Raw genomic sequence first — 19,149 nt, 5'->3', positions numbered from 1 at the left:
AGGGATGGCTAGATAGCCCTCAAGTAGCTTTGCGCGAAATTAAAAACAAACCTCCAGATTGTGAGTCGATCGCACTAATCACCAGGCGAGGTCAGGCTTAGTAAAGTTGGAACTGGATGAAACACTTGAACTGTTTATGAGATTGCTTTTCCATTTAAATTCCAGCTTCTGCGGAATCCTCCTATGTTTCTCTACATCGAAACTGATTCAGTTAGTTTTCCCAACAAATTGTGACTTCAAGATTCCAAAAAGAGAGTAAAATAAACGGAAGGAAGACAGCTTTGCTTCACATATAAATATTGAGATTAACTCTTAAACACAGGTAACTTGTGTTAGTTTTCCCAACAAATTGTGACTTCAATATTCCAAAAAGAGAGTAAAATAAACGGAAGGAAGACAGCTTTGCTTCACATATAAATATTGAGATTAACTCTTAAACACAGGCAACTTGTGTTAGTTTTCCCAACAAACTGTGACTTCAAGATTCCAAAAAGAGAGTAAAATAAACGGAAGGAAGACAGCTTTGCTTCACATATAAATATTGAGATTAACTCTTAAACTCAGGCAACTTGTGTTAGTTTTGAGAGCAATTCACTCCTGACCACAGGCCAAGATCACAAGAAAAGCCATTACTAGATGAAGGAACAAATTTGAATACGTAGGTTTGTAAGTAGTGTAAAATGGGAAATCTTTGTAATAATACTATAAACAAACTTAGGGAAAGATTGAAAACACACCGGATGTAGATAAAAATCATCTATAAGCAAACCAATTATATGAATTCATTCATTAGTTTTCTAAACTTTTTTTCTTTGTTTTATTCGACGTCCAAAGCTACCTCACTTGATGCCCCTCCCCTTGGCACAGCGGTAATTTTGAAACCTCATAACGCTAAAAACTGAGTTTCGATACCCGTGGTGGGCAGTAGTACAGCTAGTCCATTGTGTAGCTTTGCGCTAAAAACAAAACCTCGTTTGATATGCGTAGATATGCGACAGGGGGTAAAAGGTCAACATCATATGAAGGATGTTTAGTCTTCTTAATTGTAGTCCCCCGGGGTTAGATTTCCCACTGTGGACATAGCATGTGGTTTTGCTCTAAAACAAACAAACAAACACATTATTTTTCGTTCTAACTTATAACCTTACTTTTCTAAACTTATCCATGCATATTTCACAACAAAATTAATTCAAATAAAGTTTCAAAATAGAACGTTGCAGTTCGCAGTATTCAGGGAATTACGCCGAAAGTTTAATTAACCCCCAATTTAGACGAAAGCTCTTAAGTAACTCGTGTTTTTGTAATATTGTTCTCAAAGGTTTCAAATCACCTTCCTTATCGGTTATTGTTTTCCTCGTAGCTAACTTAAGCCCATACAACAAATCAATATGTAATTAATAATAAAAAAATCATGTTAAGGCAATTAATTCAGGGAAAGTTTAATTAAAGCACATTTGGAGTAAGCATATTTTGAATTAACTCCAGTGAAGATAAATAGTACTTTCAACCCCCCTAAAGACATTTTTTTTCTTGCAATTTAACTTTAATTAACAGTCGCACACGAAATAAATGTAAATCTATACTTCGCTTTATTAGATAATTTAGTGTATAATCTTTACTACATCGTATATATATCCTCACCAGGTAACGATATTTAGTAAACTTAACTTCAATCGAACAAGCTCAAAACAGTTCGATTGAAAAGTTGAATATTATTGATAAAAATAATATCAAACTATTAAAAAATTTAAATAAATGTGTTCTAACAATTAGCTATCAAAATGTTTCTTCATTCATACTGATGATTTAAGAGTAATCTTGAGCAGTTTCAGGTATAAAAAATATTGGAAACAGAAAAACATTTTTCACGGCAAACTCTTGAATTTCAGACATGACAACAGAGCTCGTTCTCCAGTAGCCACAGCAGCTGTTGTCTTGACTTTTTACCACTACGTCAACACATTTATTACAATGATGAAAAAAACATTGTTCAATTCAGGATCATATGTCAGCAAATTACTGCCGATTTCCCTAAGTGACTCTAGTATTGATTTTTATACTAAGTTTAGGATTTTTGACTCAACATGTTTCTCCGTATTTATCTAAATGTGTATTTTAGCTATTGTTTATTATATTGTTTACTTAATGTACAGTATTTCCTCAACAACCTTCTTACTCACTCTCTCTCTCTCTCCAGTAGTTAGTTCAGCTATTGTTTATTTTACTTTATTTACAGTATTTCCTCAACAACCTCCTACTCACTCCCTCTCCAGTAGTTAGTTCAGCTATTGTTGATTTTACTTTATTTACAGTATTTCCCCAACAACCTCCTACTCACTCTCTCTCCAGTAGTTAGTTCAGCTATTGTTGATTTTACTTAATTTACAGTAGTGTTTCAGTGAACTGTTATTCTCTGCATTCACTGGGTTTTTCAGCTCTATTGAGTCTTTCATTATTGGACAGTTGAGGTATTGTTTATATTGTTTATTGTACGTTATTTACATTATTGTTTCAGTGAACTGTTATTCTCTCCATTCACTGGGTATTTCAGCTCTATTGAGTCTTTCATTATTGAACAGTTGAGGTATTGTTTATATTGTTTATTTGTATTTTTTAAAAAAAGGTGCAACCGATTCTTAGCGGTGAGTATCTTGTTTGCTGTTAATGTAGGGAACAGAGGTGTGGGAGGTGCTTAATGAATCGTCTAATACATATGTATTATACAAAGGCCTTCTAGGTTTGTGGCGTTCACCATTCCCAATTTTAAAATATTTCCCGCTTTTTATGATTTACTGTATTTACATTAGTGTTTATGTAAATTTCGATCGAATTCCCCATTGTGGAAGGTATGCCTGTATAGTATATATTATCTATGTTCGAATTGTTTTTTGTGCTATTTTGTGTACAAAGAGAAAAAATAACAAACTAGTCAACCATGTCTTGTTTGTTCTATAAACAGTTCCCCGATACCTCTTTTTTTCTCCGCTGCTATTTCCATTATTGATTTATTAATAAAGATATAAAGACTGGTTGTTAAAGAATAATCGGAGGATTCCAAGCGCTTACAAACTTGAAATATAGAATCCATGGTAGTTCCAGAAAAACAAAACCGAGACGTTTGTGGAATCGAGCTAACCTAAGGGAACAAGAATGTTTGTTGCTTTTTCTATATTTTGCTGTCACACAGTGTGGAAGCAACGCAACAAGGCATACATAAGCAGCTTTAGAGAAAACAGCGTGCATTTTTGAGACTCAGCACATCAGTAAAGGTTGTTGCTTCAGCAACAATAGCCTTCAGCAACAGAGAATCCTTCTCCAACAATCAAAGCCAAGAGACATATATATACATTAATCTACGGCAACAATGTATTCCATAGTCAGAAAACGTCTGCAAGAACCGATCGATATGCTCTTGTGAGACCTGCCAGTTGATGTGGAAACGTAAAACTTTAGTTATGATCAGAGCAGCAGAAGATTCAGTCTTCCTACGACCTCTTTATTAGTCTAGTTTATTTTCCTATCTTGTTTGTTTTTCTATTTTAGTAAACAAAATTATACGAATAACTTTTTTTTCTCTCTCTCTCTCTTCCCCTTTACGACCTTTATCCCATGTAGTTTGGGGTCGGTCGGTAATTTTGTAGGTGGGTGGCCAGTCGGGGATTCGAGGTCGCAAAATTCAGACTGGAAGTCGAGCTCCCTTACCACCAGGCCATGTCAGGTCTGATACTCAGTGAAAAATGATCAAAATTGTTTTCTGCTTTTACACTGCATTGTACTTTCTCATTGGTTAACAATTGTTCCTAGAATTCAAATATCTACGTTGGACCAATCACAGTTAGCCCATTGAGCAGCTTTGTTCTTAATAGCAGATAAATGTTCTTTATCTTATTAAAAAAACAAAACTCTTGTGTCATTCCTGTTTACTTTAACACCCATAGATGAAACTAATGACTACGTCCCAGAGAGTGACTTTTTTAGCCATAAACCGTTGTGCGATACTTTCCGAAATCTTTACACACGCTTAAAGTGATACTTGCATGACAAACAGAGCTAACAGAGAGACCGCTAGATGGCAGTAAGGCACCAAACCGTCGAAAACAAAAACGGTTGATGTTTGAAAAGTTTGTTTGTTGTTAAGAGCAAAGCTACTCAATGGGCTATCTGTGCTCTGCCCACCACGGGTATCGAAACCCGGAGTCTAGCGTTGTAAGTCCGCAGACATACCGCTGTGCCACTGGGGGGCAGGTTGACGTTTGAAAAGTTTGTTTGTTGTTAAGAGCAAAGCTACTCAATGGGCTATCTGTACTCTACTTACCATGGGTATCAAAACCCGATTTCTAGCTCTATAAACCCCCAGATTTGCCACTAACCCACCGGGGGCGTTTTAAGAAGTTAGATCCGATGAATAGTTTATTATTTATTTATATTGTTTCATCACACCAATCGGGACAACGCTCCAGCTTCTCTGTTGCACTTACAAAAAAACTCTTTTTAGAATGCAATATTAAGAATACAACTGTATTATCACACAGAAAAATAGATCTGGTAAACTTTATAAATGCCACGTTTTTCACTCTTATCAATAAAAATTATGCTGTAGTCAGGTTTTACCTACCAAAATACCATTATCTGTCATAAAAATTGGAAATAACCAATTATTTCGAAGTCTTTACGAAAGTACTCACCATCTCCAACGTAAACTACTCGTCAGCAATAATGCGCATGCGTATGACGTAAGCGAGACAAACGTGTAAATCGTATCCTTCTTGTCATGTCCTTCCTGTAACTTACGCGCGTTAAGAGATATATTTTACACAATGTTGCTACTATTTCTGAGTTAGTATAGCAATTTAATGTGTCTATTTCATTCAGTGAAGGTAACTTTGTGTGCATAGTTGGTTTATTTTTTTTAAATGTTTATAATAGCTTTAATCTCGGTCTTTCAGTTTCAACTGCCACACAATGTGTTATTGTTAGTCACCTAATTAGTGTTAACTTTGAGTTTGACGTTTGAGTCCGAATGATGTTCCAATCGACATCGCATATATATTATTTTTAAAAAAAGTGGTGCAAGAGGATGTGTTGTCTAATTACTACTTGGAAAATAACAGTGAGCGTTATCAACAACGTATTAATAATATATATATAATTATAATTAATTATAATTATCAATAATATATATAATTAATATTCTTAAAGATTACATAATATTTATAGTCAATTAATCAACAGAAATGGAATACAAAAGTAGTTGATGTTTTAATTCCAATACATGAAGTAACAAAGTAATCAACTTCGTTTTTTTTTAGTTGTTGTTATTGCGCTTTCCCATGTTAACCACTATTACCCCTCCTTCACTAATGTTGTTTGTTATACTTGTATTGTTTTTAATTTCGCGCAAAGCTTCACGAGGGCTATCTGCACCAGCCACTCCTAATTTGGCAGTTCTCGGGCCACTCTTTTACCAACAAATAGTGTGATTGACCATCACATCATAACGCCCACACGGCCGAAAAGGCGAGCATATTTGGCGGGACGGAGATTGTGGTTGCAAGTCAAGCACTCTAACCCCCTGGCCATACTTGTGTGAACTAAGATGTTGGATATGTAAATATGGAATAACCAAAAAAAAAAGCGTTTATACATTAAACTTTTCTTTTTTCTTTTATCTAAAAATACATTCGTTCTAATATTTGCAATCACGTTTTTACGTTTCCTTTGTAAAAACATTTAAATATTTTAAACATAGCGTATATTTGAGTTATTTCTATCTTTGAAATATTTTAAATAATCATTAAACATTGATAAGGTTAAAAAAAGTGAATCGGTCCATAAGTATATATTCTATACATTACCAAACAAAGAACGTAATAATAACATGTTTTCTTTCAGACATCAGACGACGCATGTAATTTCCTGATCCAGAAAAAGTATGCAGATTCATATAAATTACATCTTATGAACGAATGAAAAAAACATAGATTTAGTTTCGCATTCGTAAACTTGAGGCCTTTTACGAAATAAACAAAAAATGAAAATGAAAAAGAGTTAACCCCGGTTGAATTGTACGGTCTTCACCGTAATTTTTAAGACTATATTTATCTAAAGTTATTGCATATAATCAATAAAAGTTTTTATCAGTTTTAATACAACGTTTCAACGTCGTATTAAGTTCTCGTAAAATTCGGTATTTCCAGCAAGAAACAATCGATTTTTAATGAGAGTTCTTGTTTGGTGTTTTTGTTCCAAAGTTTTCTCTTACGTTTCTGACAAGTGCGTTGAAAGAGCTTTTGAAGATGTTCTTGGGACGTGGCGGATGAAGAAATTAATACTTTATTCCTGAACATCCGGTTTCCAATGACATTTTGTTATTGAAACTTCAGAGGGCTCTGCTTCGACTGCATGTGATTCATTAAATATTTCTGGAATGTTCGATTTCTTCTCTTTTTGCATCTTAATAAAAAATTTTCAACTTTAACAATAGTTCGCGAAATGGTAATAAAATCGTTGTTATCACTCATTTTACAAAACTACCGATAGAAGAACAAAGATTATAAAAAAGTTAATCATCAACGTTTTTTACTTGCGCGATAACTTATTTGTAAAGTTTAAAAAATATAAGTTAAAAAACTTTAAAAAATCTACGTGTTTCGGTGGAAATAATTCCACCATCTTCCGGAGAATAAACCACGAAGTAAACACGAAGTTTCTTATAAACCTATGTACGTGTATATAATTAGCATATTTTTTACAGTGGCGCCATTTACAACCACGATTTACAAAAATTTACTTCCATTACTCGTGGGCCTAAATATCTATTTATATTCTTTTTTTTCACTTTTTTTTTCTTGCGAATTAAATTAATTGGACAATGTTATCGTATTTCGCGAGGGAAAAGGATATACAAAAACAATAGACTTGATTGAATTAATTACTAAACAATTTTGAAAACTAGGAAACAAAATCTTATGAATTTAATTAATTAAATAACGTTATCGTATTTCGCGAGGAAAAGGATATACAAACACTTGATTGAATGTGTAAGGTGTCCGGAAATTACGTTTATAATATTTATATTAACGTCTACATTTGAATGTTTTGAAAATGTTGTAGGATCCGTGTAGCGCTGAGATGTAGCAATCTATCTCCGTTGATATAGCCCCCCCCCCCAGTGGCACAGCGGTATGTCTGCGGACTTACAACGCTAGAAACCGGGTTTCGATACCCGTGGTGGGCAGAGCACAGATAACCCATTGTGTAGCTTTGTGCTTAACAACAAACAAACCGTTGATGTAACGGAATTCCTGAGAGTCATGGTAGCAGAGGTTCACATCTCAAGTAAATAAACATTATTTTTTGTGGACACGTCATGTTATGGTCTTAGTAATTTCTTTGTTCTTGATTGCTAAAAAAATACAGAGTTTCTTTTCTTGTTAAAAGATCTCACAAGTAACATAGCATAGCTTATAGTTTCAACTAACCTCATAGGGATGTTACGCGTTAAGTGGATTGAAATAAAACCGATTAAGATAGAAGTTATCATTTTCGGTATTCCGAGACATCGATCCATTAGCTGGTATTCGGACTTAAGGTTTTGCTTCCTCCAAAACTGTATTACTTGCTCGTTTCCACGAGAGCGGGTAGTAATAAATGGTACTGCGGACCGGTTACCATGGCGACCATGCAATATGAAGGACTATATACCTGTTCAAGGCCCCCACTGGGCCTTCACGATAGGGCAAATAACATATATAATTTAGGAACTTGTAACTCGACTTGTTAATGTGTCGTTAATCATCTCCAAACAAAAGTGTGAAAATATGTGCAGTTTACTGTTACATCTTAAAAGATCACATTATCATTTTGAAAAGAAGTGGTCGTTAATGAGATATATCGATGGTACCAGAAATACATCACCCCTTCTTGTTATTCGGTAAAAAAAAAAAAAAAAAAAAAAAGAACTAGTGAAAGATAAAAATCATGTCAAGGTCCAACTTAAGGGTTAACTACTCAGATATTTAAATAATTTATATCTGTCGTTAGTTTTTACCGCTAGGTTTTTACCTTTTGACTGACTTCTAGTTAATTTGCTTGATAGAAGCGATGACTCAATCATTAGAGACACACGACTTTACCCTTGATATCCATTTTCTTTTCTACCCACTAGCGTCGTTGTGGCATATTATATTTTGACTGTATCAAAAACTTAAACGTAAGATTGCAACGATCAGATAGCAATATTTGTCATGGTTAATAGCCTGTACGATCGCCTGCGTCTAATCATTAATTAGTATTTTTTTAATAATTAACTATTAATTAGGTTTTACACCCTACGCTTCGGCTGCTAATCTGCTATTGTCGTCATGGAAATTTTGATAAGGACTATTTTCTGTGTTGTTAGTAATCTGGATTATATTCTGGTTCATTCTTTACGGTAGTCTGGTACATTATCCACTCGACTTTTTCACTCTTAACCCCCCACCCCCCCATCCTTCCATTGACACAGCGGCATGTCTGCGAACTTATAACGCTAGAAACCGTTTTTCGATACTTGTGGTTGGCACAGCACGGAAAGCCCCTGCTGTAGCCTTGTGCTTAACAAGAAACAAACAAACACTCTTGACACTAGGCAGTTTGTGATGCCTGTCTTCACACTGTGTAAACTGGTTAGTTATTAGTATTTAATTATGAAAATATAAAGTTAATAATTAACAACTAGGTTTAGCTGATCGGATAAACTACTAACCAGAGCAACGTACAAGTTAATCAAGCTCATTTAGCAACATTTCCCGCACTTATTCCTTAGAAATTTGCATAGAAACATCTCTTTTTTTCGCCACAAAAATACTCTTCCCTCCAAAAAAAAAAAAAAAGAAAGAAAAAGAAAACAGAGGTTAAATCTACTTATGGATTTGCCACTCTTCGCTGAGCTGGTTTGGTTCTACAAAAATTCCTTACCTCATCAGTAACTCTAGTCAAGGGCAAACGAAATAAGGAGACATTGTTTTCCGTAATGATAGACCAAAGTTTGGGTGAAGTGTGTTAGAGTTGTCTTTTTTTCAAACAATGTTCATGGTTTCGCAAGTCTATCGTGCTAGTTGTGTACACGGCTTTTGTTGGGTGATAAGGTAGTTGGAGAATATAATGTACTTTGTATATTTGCTGCTAGTTCTTAGATAGGTGCTGTAAGCCAGTGAATTGTATCAATGTTTTATAATTTTAAATAGAAAAAAAAAATTTAGAGAATACTTTAAAATTTTTTTAGTTTATTTTTTCTTGTCATGTTAAAGGAGTTTAAACTTGGCTCTCTTCTGTCAAAGATTTGTCTTTGCCAAATACGTCTTTTACACAGTAGTTTTATCTTTATTTTTTGCAGTGTATTTATTTTTCAAATACTTTTTAACTGGTCATTGTAAAACAAAACGTATTTTCTCACTCGTAGTAATAAAACTCCGAACACCTTCATCCTTTTTTACTGTATCCTGGCGGTAAAAATCCCAACACCTATATCTCTGTTCACTGTATTATGGCAGTGAAAATTCGAACAGTTTCACCATTTTTTACTGTTTTGTGGCAGCAAACCTCCCAACACATTAATCTTTTACTGTGTTGTGGCAATATAAATCCCTCAAATCCAAACACCTTCATATGTTTTTGCTGTGTTTGAGAAAAAAAAAAAATCTATGTAGTAAAATGTTAATTCCAAACTACCTAGTCTTGCAAATCTACCCTGACAGACATACAGATAGAAACATAGGCATTTCAGGTTTAGAAAAAAAAAGACAAATTTTTAATAAAGACGTGTGTTTATACATGAAATTACCAAATTTATTTTTCCACATTTTTGTGAAAATAGTTATACTGGGTTTTAAAATTATGATACGTTCGCACGAGACAAACCTTTATTTCTTTGTCAAGTCATATTTCCTGGGAAAAAGTGAGTGACTGAGTTTAATTTATCTGTCACTTGAAGATAAGTACCGCTGTAGCGCTGGAAACGCTTATAGATCTTCAAGAAAAAAAAATTCAGAACCTCACAAAATTGGTAGCTGCCCCGCAATAAGATCTGCTTCATTGAAGTACGAAGACATAAACACTTATGATTCCAAAAGTGACTTCCTAAAGAAATACCGGCGGAAGAAAAAAATCCCTGAAGATTTTAGTTGAATCGCAGAACCCTGTATTATTTATTGCATCACGAATGATTGGGACAGTTAAGGAGACATCCATAGTTGAACCGTATAGATTATGGATGCAGCTAAAAAAATTATTAGTTAGAATTAGAATTTTCAACCTGAAGGACATTCGTATGCTGGACGGCCATGTTAGGTTTGAGTGTATAATTCCTATTACTGAATTACTGACCAGAAAGAAAGCAGCCAATCAGAAGCAACTACTGCAATAAGGACTTAGTTAAACCATTGGAACAAAATAACTGGATTGTCTGTCACTTTTATAACGTATATACATATGAAAGTGCACAACGTATTCTGCGACATCACGTCTCGAACCCTGGACCCTTCGATCCGCAACCCAACACGATAACCGAAAAGTAAAAACTGTAACAGGAACTTTTACATGTTAACCTTGTCTCTTTAAACGCCTAATGGCTCTCCACAACTGAGAGAAGGTCTGCTTTAATATACATACATCACGTTGTCGGTCGCTTTCCTGAACGTGACGATAATCGTACATTAAGCTGCCTGATTGATAAATACAATGTAAGCATGTTTCTTACTGAAGAGATTCTAGAGAAGTAGAAATCGATAGGAAATTCCTTTTAACTAATCCTGAATACTTTTTTTTTGGAAGATCGGGAGGAAAACTTTTATAAAAGCCCTATTCTTGGAAGAAAAAAAAAACCCATTCGACACTGAAGTTTGTGAATAATTGTATCAGAAGGCCACATATCGCGTTATTAACTTAGCAGTTCGTGATATTTCCAGTTTTCTTTCTTTGCTGGGAACGAACACCTGCTTGTTAGAATATTCCAAAGGTAAGATCAGAACCCATTCTTTCATCTTAATTACGTGGCTTGGATGAGGCCAGTTCAAAAGCGTTCTGCTTGTCTTGTCTTATTGTACTCTGTAAGGTCAACTCGTCGAAGCCCAAATGCTTTATTATATTTTACCATGTTCTCAAAGTCTAGTCATTAAAAAAATATAATAAAAAACAACGTGTTATACGTACGTATCACTGGTTAGTGAGATTTTGTACACATACTGGTTGCTATGGTAATCCGTTTGCAAAAAACAAAAACAAAAAAAAACAAACACACAGCAATTTGCAGCATATTGAAGAATTTCTTATTTTTCTCGCCCTCTATCGAATGCAAGGTATAGATTAATAAAGTTTTGTGAAAAGTTTCCGAAGATTACTCATAACAATAGAGTCCACGTGTGTTGGTAGAACTGTGCTCACACGCATTATATGGGCACGTGATGTTCAGTTTTACATTGAAAGTTCATCAGACCAAAGTGCAGATTAATTTACTACTCAAACTCCCTGTTTTTGTTTTTTTCTTATTTCTATAGATATAATAATATAATATATTCATTTATGTTTAATAACTGAGCAAACACTGTAGTTTAATTACCGGGGGGTATAACTGGCATATGGATAATATTTTCAGTAACATTAGGGTTAAACTAAAAAAGGCCTGTTTGTTTTCATTATGTTCTTTATTTTGTCTCCCGAGACAAAGTTTTGTTCTTCTTCGGGTACTATTCATTATGGATCGGGCGTGACCTATCGATTAGATGACCAGGTGATGGATCGATGGTTCCTAGACTCGAAATGTGATTCCACTGAACACTCTCCGTAGTTTCAGCTGTTGTTGCGTTGTAAAAGTGACAGTCAGTTCCGTTATTTGGTTCAAAGGGTCGATCAAAGCCCTTGTAGTGACAGATATATGCTAGCTGCTCTACCTTTGGTTAATATTTCAAAGCTACAGCCAGCTATTCCTGAACCCTTGAAGGTATCTGACTTGGCAGTATAGCCCTCATGCATATAGAGTCCCTAACTTAGCCGTATAGCCCTCGTGGACATAAGATGCTGTTCGGGTTGAAAATTTCAACTTCTGTTTATTATCAGTTCGTCTAAAACCTTTCCTCGATTTGCGATATTTGTCTGCTTATCAGGAATTTTAAAGAATTTCCTTAAAACTGACCTATGCGAAACTAACGATAAATGTTTCAAATGTCACAGTAAAACGTACGTATGCAAAGCAGATGATAAATGTTTCAAATGTCACAGTTAAACGTACGTATGCAAAGCAGATGATAAATGTTTCAAATGTCACAGTTAAACGTACGTATGTAAAGTGGATGATAAATGTTTCAAATGTCACAGTAAAACGTACGTATGTAAAGCAGATGCTACGTGTTTCAAATGTCACAGTTAAACGTACGTATGTAAAGCAGATGATAAATGTTTCAAATGTCACAGTTAAACGTACGTATGTAAAGCAGATGATAAATGTTTCAAATGTCACAGTTAAACGTACGTATGTAAAGCAGATGATAAATGTTTCAAATGTCACAGTTAAACGTACGTATGTAAAGCAGATGATAAATGTTTCAAATGTCACAGTTAATTATAGAGTGCGTCTTCATTCGTATAATAAGCTACGAATGTTTCCAGAATATATTATGATCGTTAGAATTCAGCCAGTTAAAGTGTACGCTTGGTTGTGTTTTCTCTCTAGGAAGGAGACATTACTAGCAACAAAAGCAGATTGTCAGAAGGTATACGTAGTCAGTAAATTCTCGCAGTATGTACAATCTGGTATATTTACTTGTGTTTACAGTTACGACAGAATTAATATTGACTGAGTTTCTAAATTTAGACATTCAACTTTCAACTTTATAAAGTCGAGAGAGAAACAACCCTCAGACCTCGAAAAGGTGAAAATATTTATATCTTAATCATAGAACAAGTTGGGATCTTAATAGGCAGTAGCGCATTAAAGTTGCAGTCGTAGAGGGTTGTGGGATCTTAATAGATGGTACTAGCGTAATGTAGTCATAATAGTGAAGGGTTGTAGGATATTAATGTTTGGTAGTAGTATATATTAACGGTTGGTTGTAGTGCATTTAGTCGTAATAATTAAGAGTTATATGATCTTATTGTTTGGTAGTAGTATATATTAACGGCTGGTTGTAGTGCATTTAGTCGTAATAATGAAGAGTTATATGATCTTAATGTTTGGTAGTAGTAGATATTAACGGTTGGTAGTACTGTGTCTCGTCGTAATAAAGAAGAGTTATATGATCTTAATGTTTGGTAGTAGTAGATATTAACGGTTGGTAGTAGTGCATTTAGTCGTAATAAGGAAGAGTTATATGATCTTAATGTTTGGTAGTAGTAGATATTAACGGTTGGTAGTAGTGCATTTAGTCGTAATAATGAAGAGTTATATGATCTTAATGTTTGGTAGTAATAGATATTAACGGTTGGTTGTAGTGCATTTAGTCGTAATAATGAAGAGTTATGTGATTTTATTGTTTGGTAGTGGTAGATATTAACGGTTGGCAGTAGTGTGTCTCGTCGTAATAAAGAAGAGTTATATGATCTTAATGTTTGTAGTAGTACACATATTAACGGCTGGTTGTAGTGCATTTAGTCGTAATAATGAAGAGTTATATGATTTTATTGTTTGGTAGTGGTAGATATTAACAGTTGGTAGTAGTGTATCTAGTCGTAATAACGAAGAGTTATATGATCTTAATGTTTTGTAGTAGTACACATATTAACGGTTGGTTGTAGTGCATTTTGTCGTAATAATGAAGAATTATATGATACTAACGGTTGGTTGTAGTACATGCTCCTTCTTGGAGGAAAGTTGTTGGTTTTTCAGAAAAATTACAAAAAATATAAATTTATTCAAGCTTCGCTATTAATGGTCAGATTTATGTAATATTTGTTGTTTTTGTATTAGCGTGTTTTATAATATATTAAGTATGCATAAAATCCAACATATAACATATTAAAATGCATTAAAGCCCAATGTGCTAAAATTCTTCATTCTGGCTAAAAGGTTTGTTTTTATAATGAAGAATTCAAAGTTTCATACAATCTGCAGGACTGTAGGCCATGTCTTGGACAAATTGTAACAGGAAGGAACTGTAGGCCATGTCTTGGACAAACTGTAACAAGAAGGGACTGTAGGTCATCTCTTGGACAAGCTGTAACAAGAAGGAACTGTAGGCCATGTCTTGGACAAGCTGTAACAAGAAGTAACTGTAGGCCATGTCTTGGACAAGCTGTAACAAGAAGGAACTGTAAGTATTCTCTTGGACAAGCTGTAACAAGAAGGAACTGTAAGTATTCTCTTGGACAAGCTGTAACAAGAAGGAACTGTAAGTATTCTCTTGGACAAGCTGTAACAAGAAGGAACTGTAAGTCATCTCTTGGACAAGCTGTAACTGGAAGGAAAGTTTGCAGACTATCAGTTTGTAAGTTTATCTTATAATATACAAGAGTCCTTGGAAGTGGGTTTTCTTATTTTGGAGAAAAACATTGGCTTTTATTGGAAAAAAACATATATAGAAAAATGGAAACTGGTAACTGATTGTAAATACGATACTCATTGCCCAATCTCAAGAAACACATGATTTTTATTTTAGATAAATTATCATACACCATCTACAAAAAAAAAATCCTATAGAGTACTAGGAACTGTTTGTTTGTTTGTAGTTAAGCACAAAGATACACAATGATCTATCTGTGCTCTGCCCACCACGGGTATCGAGTAAGTCCACAGACATACCGCTGTGCCACTGGAGGGCGCTAGGAACTGAACATTTGCCAAAGATAATCATTGCTTCCACTTTGAAAAGCGTGAAAAACAGGGGATTACTAAATGTAGTAGCAGGAATAGTTATATTTGAATGAAATTTTAAGCGACGAAATACATTTGTCTGGAGAAGTAGTCTTAGGCAGTATACAGCCATATTGAGGAGTGTGGAGAATATTTATTCCAAAATCGATGATATAAGAACAGTTTTACTACTCACTTTGAGTTTAATCATCTATAGTAACAATACATTCAAGTTAGATTAAATTTTGACAGTTAACATCTAGGCATTCTCCAAAAGTTGGGATGCACAGAAGACCTTATTTCTGTAGCCACCCGACACCGCTTGGTGGTTAGGGCGATCGACTCCCATTTTGCGTGTCAGGGGGTTCCAATCCTGTCACTAAACATAGTCGTATTTTCTGCCGTGGAGTCGTTGTAAAGGTAACGTCAATCTCACTTGTCGTTGGCTGTGGGCGGTGTTGTCTATTTTTTTTAAATTAGAGACAGCCAGATCAAATAACCATCGAGTAGCTTTGCGCTAAATTCAACAAACACACAAACAAGCTTCTGCAATCAATACATCTTTAACAAAACGTTCAACAATATTTTTAATATACTTCGAACTGCAAGATTCACAGTCTAAACATAAGATACACAACAATAGGCTGTTCTTCGTCGTTTTACTCGACCTTGACAGACCTTTTAAATGCGTCCAACCTTTGACCTTCAACTTGTTTAATAAGTGTTTTTTTTTAAAGATTAGCCTCCATGATTGAACTTCTCAAACATATGTGAAATAGCTTTTCCTGTTATAAATGTACTGTATGTGTAGACATCATCTGCAGTGTGGACATCTAGAGCGGTTAAAAACCTTCTATGAACCTTTCTGAACAACTCGTCATTTCTAAGCTTAAACATCCTGTCAAAGGAATCGTTAAAATCCGAGGTTCTGACAGGAATAAGTTAAAATTCCTTCATATCTATCATGTCCACAGAAAAGAAAATCCTCTCTGAAATGAAACCCTTCTTTCTTTAAACGTAAAACCATCGAGCTTCACTTTCAGCACTAATAGGCCTTTTGTGAGTAGCAGTCATATTTTGGAGCTTAGAATACATTTACCCACATTGTTTCAGGACAGTTTGTCCTGTTTTGACCCCGTTTTCCACTTGCCCGATTTATTTCGTCTTCTTGATGCGATAACAATATTCCTTTTTAGTTACAATCAATGATCATTAATTGAATGTTAAAAAAGCTTATACATAACAGAAATGGATAAAGCAACAAGAAAAATGTATATTGTTGAAAATAAACTGGAAACACAACTTTCGCAGAAAAGAACACTATTATTTTTAACTCTGTTTAACGCAAACTGTAGTTTATTACGAGACATTACTATTCAATATCAGTATATATTCTAAATACTATAATTTTGATGGTTGATTTTCACATATTATTTATTTACCATTATTCTTTCGGGTTGTTTGGTGAGCAGAGCACAGATAGCCCATTGTGTAGTTTTGTGCTTAATTCAAACATACAAACAACGAATCAGTCGTTTCAACAAATTAAATTCAAGAATGTTTAATGCTATTTTAATACGATCTGAAACCTTTTAGATACGTGTATAGATGTTCGGTTAATGGTTGACGGTGATCCAATTTAGTTTCAACTGGATTAGTGAACTTAATAGCTCCTGACGAAATATTGAGCTAATAAAGATCCATTCTGGAGATCTTATCTACCTTGAAATAAAACAAAGTTTTCAGTTAAAAATAAAGACGTTTCACAATATATAGATTTTTATATATTGTTTAATATGTTGCACAGTGTATCAAACCTGACCATTTATAATTAGCAACGTTACAGTGAATTTTTAGTTTTTGTCAAAAATCCAATTTTTCTCCCTCAAGAAATGGACATGTTCCAATATTTGGACTTCTTAGGACTTTTGGTATGCTATAAAGTACATTTAATTGGACACGATGTATCAGGTTTTATATCTATTGAAACTTGTCTACGTTAGGACTAAAATTCAGTATACTGACTGGTAAAATAATCGGTATACTCCATGAGTCGTTTACTATTTTTTTTTTTCACATTGTACATTACCCGTCATTAAGACAACTTAATCCAATACAAGGATGATAGCTTTTTACCGAACTGTCCTATTCCAATTCGTTGCTAGTGCCGTCGTTATCAAGTACAAACACAGAACCAAAACAAACAAACATTAAAACTGTTTTTGTCAACGAATCTGAACAATTTAATCTATTTTAAAACTTGCCGGTTCCTCGTGGCAGAGCTGACATTTTTATTGTTGACACTAGCTGAAACGAATGTTTGCGAGGTAAAACCCGGGGTCAAAAACTGTACACATTGTAATACGGATTCAGGAAAAACGACAAAACCTGGGGCCAAAAACTGTACACATTGTAATACGGATTCAGGAAAAACGACAAAACCTGGGGCCAAAAACTGTACACATTGTAATACGGATTGAGGAAAAACGACAAAACCCGGGGCCAAAAACTGTACATATTGTAATACGGATTCAGGAAAAACGACAAAACCCGGGGCCAAAAACTGTACACATTGTAATACGGATTGAGGAAAAACGACAGAACCCGGGGCCAAAAAACTGTACACATTGAAAAACGACAAAACTCGGAGCTAAAAACTGTACACATTGTAATACGGATTCAGGAAAAACGACAAAACCCGGGGCCAAACACTGTATACATTGTAATACGGGTTCAGGAAAAACGACGACATTGAAAAAGAAGTCATTTGGCCTGATAAAAAAAAAATGAGTTTAGTACTTTTAAGGTCAGTCGGGGGGAAACAAATTCAATTTTTATTTTGACCTTACTATATTATTTAAGTTAAAGCTTCCTGCATTGGATTTTATTTCTTTGACGTTTCCTTTTAAGTTGAAAATGGTTCATGACAATTATTTGAAAAAATCTTTTGCTCTAGAAAACTTTTCTTGAGAAGATGATAACGAACTTTTCCAGTTGCTTCTTGAGACAGAGCTAATGAGCACACCGGACTTCTTCGACTTTCTTTTTAACCACACTTGAAGCCGAAGAGGAATAGACTCATGAAGTCATTATGTCTGTCAGAGTATGTCTGTACGTCTGTCTGTCAGAGAAAATAATACTTAAAGAGGTCTTTTATTGCCTTCACGGATGAAGTTTATTGATTGACATACCCAGGTCAGCAAACAAAGTAAACGTATTTATTGTCACTGCAATGGGACGCAAACCACGAACCGAACCATCAATTCGCACTCCCTAACCATTGAGTAATGCCTGGCCTACTAATTATTTAAGTTTTTTATTCCTTTCTTTATAAATACGTAATTCGTTCTTACTTAGACATTGTCTAGAACGTAGAAAAAAATGATTTTTTAAGAGCAGCATCGTTTTTATTTTTTATTTTTTGCTACCAATGCAATTTCTCACTTACGATCCGTTCATTCGTCTCTGTCAGACGAACTACGTTTTCGCTGGGTCAGCCTACTGAAAAATCACAGGCAATATCAAGTTAATTTATTTATAGGGGCTGTAAAAAAAATCCCTTTGTAACACTGTTTTCTCAGCCTCAATACATTCACCGAATCAAATATAAAATTGATTATATTCATTGTTTTGAAAACATATCGATTAACAATAACTGCTTTGATTTGAACTGGTGTTTGTAAAAACCGATAGTTACCTTTGGAACAATATGATCATTTAACAACAACTGTACATAACCATTATCATGATTATTATGTAAAATGTTAACGTCTGAAAGATTGTGTGTTTGTAATAGCTGCACTCAAAGTAGGGATACTAGACGTTAATAACTTGGAAAAAGCTGCCCTTTAAATACTCTTGCATCTCTTTTCAATTTGACAAAGGCTACCCAGACTTTGATATAACGATATTTTAGCTACAGTACGAAGTAGAAATAGTTCTTGGATATATGGGTTTGGTGGAACGTAGTTCTCACCACAAAATCCCAAAGTGTAAAAGAGAAAACGCTTCGCTTTACAGTATATTGAAATATTCTACCTTCTTTATAATACAGTTCCTGATTTTTAAGGATTTTATAACATTTTGCCTCAAACGTGAACAAGTCTGTCCACGTGTGTCTTGGTCATAATCACATCAGGAAACATGTGTAACAGGCATAAACAAGCCAGAAACGTGCGTCTTAATTACAAACAAGTCAGAACAAAAAAAAGAACAGACGTGAACAAGTAAGAAATTCATAGCTGCTTTATAGACTTTAATCATTGTCTATAGTAGAGTTTCAAGTACTGTAACGCAATAAAACACTGTAGTATTATTCATTCATTCAT

At 34.4% G+C, this 19,149-nt stretch overlaps 1 protein-coding gene across 2 annotated transcripts in view; it reads left to right on the top strand.

Annotated features, from left to right (window-relative positions):
* Positions 1-4,791: 4,791 nt before the first annotated feature.
* The window catches only part of LOC111087115, a 19,550-nt gene continuing 5,192 nt past the window's right edge, over positions 4,792-19,149 (top strand). Inside the window, exons 1-2 of one of the 2 annotated variants that reach the window (XR_002611830.1) lie at positions 4,792-4,877; positions 14,084-14,421. Coding sequence is in view for 1 of the 2 variants with exons in the window: in XM_022392599.1 (XP_022248307.1) it covers positions 5,078-5,110; positions 14,084-14,282 (232 nt within the window). In the remaining variant the exon portion in view is untranslated. Of the gene's footprint in view, positions 4,878-5,015; positions 5,111-14,083; positions 14,422-19,149 lie in introns of those variants that run through there. The other variant, XM_022392599.1, reaches the window with a different exon arrangement.

The sequence above is a fragment of the Limulus polyphemus genome, unplaced genomic scaffold, assembly GCF_000517525.1.
Source record: "Limulus polyphemus unplaced genomic scaffold, Limulus_polyphemus-2.1.2 Scaffold1747, whole genome shotgun sequence".
Lineage (NCBI taxonomy): Eukaryota > Metazoa > Arthropoda > Merostomata > Xiphosura > Limulidae > Limulus > Limulus polyphemus.
This window is presented reverse-complemented; position numbering and strand designations above follow the sequence as displayed.